We start from the raw sequence: 7,552 nt of genomic DNA on the forward strand, positions 1-7,552 counted from the left end.
TGTTCATATTTACTGCAAACAACACTGCAAACGGAGTAATGTGAACCTGGCATTATGTGTGTGCGCTGCGAGTGTGCATAAGCGCTCAGTCTCCAGGAGAGCGTGCGAGCGCTGAATGATTAAACGCTGGCAAGAATTAAAATGTAATGCAATTTATACACTTTAGTGACGATGTGACACTGCCTCGATAGTGCAAGTGACAATTCCTGTGTCAACTGTGCAGCGTGCAGCTCGCTTATAGACAGACGCGATGTGGTGATTTGAAGCCATTTGCGTATTTTGAGAGAGAAAGAGACCTCACCTTCAGCATTATAATGATTTCACCCGCGCCGGACAGAGACTGAGACGATGAGACCTCTCACTGCAGGCGCGTCATCAGCTTGAGATCGGCCTTTTTAGAGACAGCCGATCAAACATCCCAACGTAATTATCGGCCGATAGTGATCGGTAGCCGATCAATCGGAGCACCCCTAGAGAAAATCTTTTTAAAAGTGATTCCAATGACACCATTCCTCTGTATTACCGTTCTACTTATGATTTGGACTTTCCCTTCTCACAGAATTAGATTATTAAAACTTTCTAGTTATAATTATCATCCTTAGTGTGAACAGCCCTATAATCACTATTATTTTGAAAGCTGCTATACTAAATTGTTAGCTGCATTGTACATTATAAGAGAAATTACCTACTAGTCATTAGATAAATGGCTGCAGCACGGATCACTGCCAGTGAGGTCTTTGAAACAACTGCATTGTGGGGACTTATGATGAAAGCATGCATAAACACTGTGGCTGATTTAATGAGGACCTGACCTCTACCCGCAAAGAATTCATCAACTACATTACCAGCCATGCTTTAAACACTGATGCCTGCGGCAGGCAGGCAAAAACATTTGTCTCTACAGCAAAGAATTTGAATTTCATGTCACTGAAAACTTTTTCCTAGAAGAATTAATGCACTGTGTTAACACACATTGGCTAAAGAGGTACTACAACAACATCCCTTGCCATTCTGGGGCACATCTGGCTTTCAAAACATACAAACTCTTATTAGCTCAGTTTGGTGTGCGTTTAGTAAGCCACCTGATTTCATGGCATGTCCAGCTCAAGCATAAAGCACTCATTGTTCTCCAGCTACGCAGAGAGAAACAAGCCCAAGACTTTGATTAAGGTCAAGAACAAGACCATGGGGAATTTGTAAACAAGGTAAATACACACAGATCTCAACGTCACGCTGTTTTTCCTCAAAGAACTTCATCACAATCTTTTCAAACAGATCCTCTGCTACATTTGTGGTCATCCAAGTTGCCAAATCTGGTCTAATAACCTGTGGCAGAATGAGATCACCCAGATATTCAGATTGAGGACATCTAAATCCTGATCCTACATAAAAGACTGCTTTGCATTAAATCATATAGGCATCATAATAAGAGAGTAGCAGACTGTTTGCTTAAAGTTTATCGACTTAATTTGGCATAATATTTCTGATCAATATTATTTATATATAAATAAACTATATACACATGATAAATATTACTTGTAAACACAAATAAATATAAATATATAAAAACAGTTATTATACATTAGTAATATTTTATCAGAATGTTTATTGACTTAATTAGGCATAATATTTCTGATAAATATTTACATATAAACAAAAATGTGTGTGTGTGTGTGTTTGTGTGCGTATATATACACAAATACATGAAAGTAATATTTTTTCAGAAATTATTAAGTTTACTTGCATATAAACAAAGTTATATACATCACATTTTATTAAATGTTTATAGATCTAATTTGGTATAATATTTCTGTTAAATATGACTTATATACAAAGAAAGAAAGAAAGAAAAAGAAAAAAAACAAATATATATATATATATATATATAATATTTTATCAGATATATTATACCAAATTAAATCAATAAACATGCTGCTGTTACATATTATGCATTGGATTATCCAGTAATAGCTACTGTAATAACTTGCATGAACAAGTACATTTCTGTAGAAGTCCAGTCTTATATATATATATATATAAGAATGAAATCATTTGATATGTAATAATTTAGGAGCAATGTCTATTTTGTGCCAAGAGGAGTTTTTTTCTGTCACTTTCAAAAATACTATGTCATTCACTATGACAAATGTCTGTGGTCATCCGCTGGTGCTGTAGGGTTCAAAATGATCTGTATCTCCCTTGGTTTCCGATCAAAATCAGACCACATTGGTAGACACTGTGCTTTTTTCAACCTCTCTGCAGATGTTCAAATCACGACTTGTACTCACAGGCGTTTGAGGTGTAGTTTTTCAGGTATTTACTTATGCATTTTAATTAATTGCTATTATTGTTTTTGACTTTCTTGTACGGCACTTTTGGTATAACTTCACGGTTTTTAAGGTGCTTTATAAATAAATGATTGATAGACACTAAAGATAAGCTGCTTCCATGCAGGATATACATCAAATGCTGATCCCCTATTTCACCAGCAGCAGAATGATGAAAACAGACCTAACTCAGAGAGATCTTCTGACACCCTACAACACGCATTTCTTTATCTCACATCTCTAATATTGACTCATACGTCAAAGTGTACGCTGAATCAACATCTACACCAGACACAGGTCAACACCTCTCAACCAAGAGTTTCCACAGTTCTAAGATTAACCAAGACTTAGTTTTAGACAACAGCCGTGGGAGGTTTCCAGCCATGATCCCAGAAACTAGTTTACTCATTCTCATTATTACTACAATAAACTCGCTTGGGTAAGTTGGGGACAATCCTCACACTAAATCACCCTTTGAACTGTGAGGCTGGATGACGCATTTACTAACATCTGAATCCTAATTTCCAGCAAAACTCACTCGATTTCTACAGAGCTGTACTAGTTCATAAGGGTTAACCATTAACGTTACGCACAATATGTAGCAGCAACATGTTTACCAGTCTCAACACGAAGCACAATGACTTCAATTCGATTCACTGATTGATTATGTAACGCTAGTCTGTATCTATCCAGTCATATTAGGCGTGAGATCTGTTGCTAAATAAACCACCAAGCCATTAACAAAGGGTCTAAAACATCTTATCCGTGTGTATAACGCAGATCAGAGGTTTAGTGACATTTAACGGCAGTGGTAACGCTAGGTAAATGTTTAATTTGAACAAACTTCCTGGTTACGGGGGTGTGAATTTAAACTGAACCAGCAGAAACAAACGGACAATGCGATAGCTAGCTACATGCCTAGGGTAAGTTAGGTCCATCTAATGTCGGACCCACCACAGGCCCCTTCAAGCAATTTTACGACCCTACACGCCAGCTAGCGGGCGTACAACAACTGATAGGCGGTTATTTGTTGTAATAGGACAAGTGTGAGATTCGTCTTTGTGAAATGAAAGCGTAAATGCTCGCGTTCACGTCCCCCAGCGTGAGCGAATGTGAAAGCGAACACACGACCGTTAGCCAAACCGTCAAACTAGCCTAATATTTCGCCAAATACAACGACGACTCACCTTTCAAGTCATCCACGTAAAAGCATTTCATTCCAGGCGAAAAACTCCGAGTGCGGTGTCAGAAGAAGGCTAAGTTACTTGAGGGAGTTGTTTAGTCGGGTTGAAGTCGGTCCGTCCCGTGTCCCGTCCTCGTCTCTGACTCACTGGCCTGCCTCCGTCTGGCTCCGCTCACATAGCAGTTCAAACTCAAATCTCGCGAGAGTCGGCGTGCGTTCCTCAAAGCCAAATGATTTTAGTAAAGACGTAAATCAGATCTGCTTATAATCTACTCATAACCAAATTTCCCCAGACTCGAGATATTTGTTTGTACACTGTTTTAATCCAACGTCTTTCTTTGCTAGTTTTTACACATAATACGGACCTGCCCAAACATCTCTTCTTTTATAAAATTATACCCTTTCATTAAAATAGGACTGCTTTACGTTTATAAAATAGGATAATGATTGATATCCTTTGTTTAAGAAACCTTTGCTTTTATTATATTTTTTTTACAAGTTTTATCATTATTATTATATGAAAATGTATTTAATCTCCCCCATTTTCAGCATGATACATAAATTAGCAAAAGGTGTTCTCGTGCTTATTTCAGAAAAGTCATAAATTAAATAAAACTAGCTATTTGTAGTTTTTTTTTTTTTTTAAGGTTTTTGGACCTATCAGTTCACAGCCTTTTAATATGGTATTTTACCTTTTTTACCTGAAATTCTTTGAAATGCCTTGGTATATGGTAATAGTATCAAATATGAATAATATTTGATTCTGTGGTTGAGAAGGATTACCATATATTAAACTACCATATACTACATTTAAGAATTAATAAGAAAAAACAAATGTAAATGTATTTAGATGTAAACATAAAAAGTGAGCAAATGATAGTGTGTATATATGTTTTACACACAATATAATATATATAATAATATTATTATTACATATATCAATTGTTCACTTCATGTATCTAAATATATATTTACATTCACTTTTATAATTGATTTAGTTTTTAATAGTATTTTTATTCTTGTTTTAATGCAAGCACCACGTACATTTTTGTACTTTGGAAAATAAAGCTTCTAAAGTGTAACGTCTTTTTATTAAAATACCATGGTATTACCATCACTTCACCACACACAGCCATTTTTTGTAAGGTTAAGTTATTTATATTATGAAATAAATGGGTTCAAGTGTCCAATAATATTACATGTCGGGAAACCCTGGTAATTTGCATCACTGTGGTCAACACTCACAGTCAAACGGCAAAAGCTCTTAAAAGCTTATTTCCATTTGGAGCAATTGAGCTGCTGCCTGATGGTGTCCAAACCAGAGCTCTAATCATAGAGAGTTTCAACACAAAACCTTCCTCATATGAAGTCAATCAGAGCCAAGATAAATATTCCCTTTTGTGGGATACTGGTAAATGATGACAGGGCACATGGTTCAGTGTTTTCTGAATAAAATAAGCTCTTGTGACAAATATAAACGGCAATTTGTATGCATTGCAGCAATGCACGTGACAAAGGGAATTATCCAGGTCTCAAACCGAGCAGGAATCCAGCAGAAGAGCAGCGTCCTCCAGCTGTGTGTTACGTCACAACATACACTCTAAAAAATGCTGGGTTAAATACAACCCAGTGCTGGGTAAAATAGGGACAAACCCAGCAATTGGGTTGTTTTGACCCAGCGGTTGGGTTGTTTTGACCCTGCGGTTGGGTTGTTTTGACCCAGCAATTGGGTTGTTTTGACCCAGCTATTGGGTTGTTTTGAACCAGCTATTGGGTTGTTTTGACCCAGCGGTTGGGTTACTACCCAGAAGGTTGGGTTAAACATTTAACCCAACCGCAATTGCTGGGTTTGTCCCTATTTTACCCAGCACTGGGTTGTATTTAACCCAGCATTTTTTAGAGTGTAAGGAGTGATGCTAGGAGAGTCTCATACTAACAACAGCACCTCACAATACAATCACAGGACATTTACATCTGAGTGTTGCATGCATCTCGGCTCATGTGCATATGTATGTGTTCTGTGACACTGTCCTTTTTATTCTAATGTGACTGGGGAGAGTGGGGAAACAGCTTTGACCTTTACACAATACACATCCCTTTCAGCTGCTAAAGAAACAGATAGAAACATAATGCAACCTGGCAAGAACAACAAATAATAATAATAATAGGCCAAAACATCAAGGGTTAAATACTGATGAATTTCATAGTAGATCTAGATTTAAACAGTTAAACAGGCTGATTTTTCTTATTCATAATAACTACAAAAAAAAAATATATATATGCGAAAATATAATGCAATACATTAAATATTACATTTCCATATGGGAAACTATAGTGCTTATATTTATGCATAGCTATATAGTGATACATTTAAAAAAAATATAGCAACGAATGCAATGAATAACACATATTCTTAATATTTTATCTCCCCTTTTTGTATGCATAGTTATACATTACATATATGAAAATATGTGATGTACTTAAGAAAAAATTAAAATTTTAGGATTTTCAATATACATTGAATGATTTAATACATTGACAGTTATTATATAAGGAAATACATTTTCTTTGCGTAAGAGCACAGAACAGAAAATAAACCTCATCCTTGGCAGAAGGGACAGATTCTTTAACACAATCAGTATTGTCAGCTGAATCCACCTGGGACGCAAGAAGATGTAGAAAAACCCTGGATCAATGATAAATGATTTACATGGATCAATCCCAACTCATTTGGTTCAGTCTGAGAGCAGAACCAGAGAGATCCTAGTATTTCTAAGAGGTTTGTTTGTCTGTTTTGCTGTGTTGGTTGACAAAGGTAATGAATAAAATGAACTGACAACCTCATGATCTGACAGATAGAGGTAACTGTATACTGTAAGTATAGTGCGCATGTTATTTCTCCTCAGGGACTAAAGAACCCTACAGCATGTCAACTATTCAATTCTGCTCAAACTTGTAAGAGTGAAGTATTTCAGCGTGATGTAACTCAGCGGGCAAGCGAAGACTTATCGTTGGCGTCAGACTGTACCATACAATCATCTGTTCTCTTCAAACAGCTTGTGTTTTGTGTGAAGGGTGATTTGGAAATAAATCAAATAGTAAAAATTACGCATTTTTATTCCTTAATCTCTCAAATTTCCACTATAGCACTAAAACATTAAACTAAAACCCATGTGTAAAGTCAAAGATATCATATTAATCAATAAGAACGCGAATAACAGTGTGAAGTCTCAAACAATAGTAACAACGAATCAATAAAATCTTTCACCAAAAATAAATAAATACGTTTATATTTCAAATAAATAAAAAAATGGGGCCTGATACCATAAAGATATTGTCTTCAGATGTTTTATTTATTTACTTATTTACAATTCACATAAATCTAAAGTTATGATTACCACAGATTCTCATTATTATATATATAATGTAATATAGTCATATTACTGTAATAATATGTATTACAGTAAAAAAATTCCACAATATAATGATTTAAAAATGATTAAAATCAGAAAAAAATGAAAGCTGTAAAACAAATACTACCATTATGTGTAAATACCTTAAAAATCAAATAATATATTGTTTGCTTGTTTTATTACAGTAATGAAATGTTTTGTGACCCTGGACCACAAAACCAGTCATAAGGGTCTTTTATTATTTTTTTATTTATATTTATACATCACCTGAAAGCTGAATAAATAAGCTTTCCACTGATGTATGGTTTGTAGGACAATATTTAATCGAGATACAACTATTTGAAAATCTGGAATCTGAGGGTGCAAAAAAATCTAAATATTGAGAAAATCGCCTTTAAAGTTGTCCAAATGAAGTTCTTAGCAATGCATATTGCTAATCGAAAATTAAGTTTTAATATATTTACGGTAGGAAATTTACAAAATATCTTCATGGAACATGATCTTATCCGAATGATTTTTGGCATAAAAGAAAAAAATAATTTTGACCCATACAATGTATTTTTTGGCTATTTCTACAAATATACCCCAGCGACTTAAGACTGGTTTTGTGGTCCAGGGTCACATTTATG

The 7,552-nt window shown here is 35.1% G+C and overlaps 1 protein-coding gene across 3 annotated transcripts in view; it reads right to left on the reverse strand.

Moving 5' to 3' along the window:
* LOC107748363 (E3 ubiquitin-protein ligase RNF19A-like) overlaps positions 1-3,688 on the reverse strand; it is a 41,243-nt gene extending 37,555 nt beyond the window's left edge. For all 3 annotated transcript variants that reach the window (XM_016563135.1, XM_016563133.1, XM_016563132.1), the window contains exon 1: positions 3,515-3,688. In XM_016563135.1, coding sequence (XP_016418621.1) covers positions 3,515-3,545 — 31 coding nt within the window. In that variant the 5' untranslated portion in view covers positions 3,546-3,688. The remainder of the gene's footprint in view (positions 1-3,514) is intronic.
* Between the last annotated feature and the right edge of the window lie 3,864 nt (positions 3,689-7,552).

Source organism: Sinocyclocheilus rhinocerous, unplaced genomic scaffold (genome assembly GCF_001515625.1).
Source record: "Sinocyclocheilus rhinocerous isolate Xijiao unplaced genomic scaffold, SAMN03320098_v1.1 scaffold1281, whole genome shotgun sequence".
NCBI classification, from domain to species: domain Eukaryota; kingdom Metazoa; phylum Chordata; class Actinopteri; order Cypriniformes; family Cyprinidae; genus Sinocyclocheilus; species Sinocyclocheilus rhinocerous.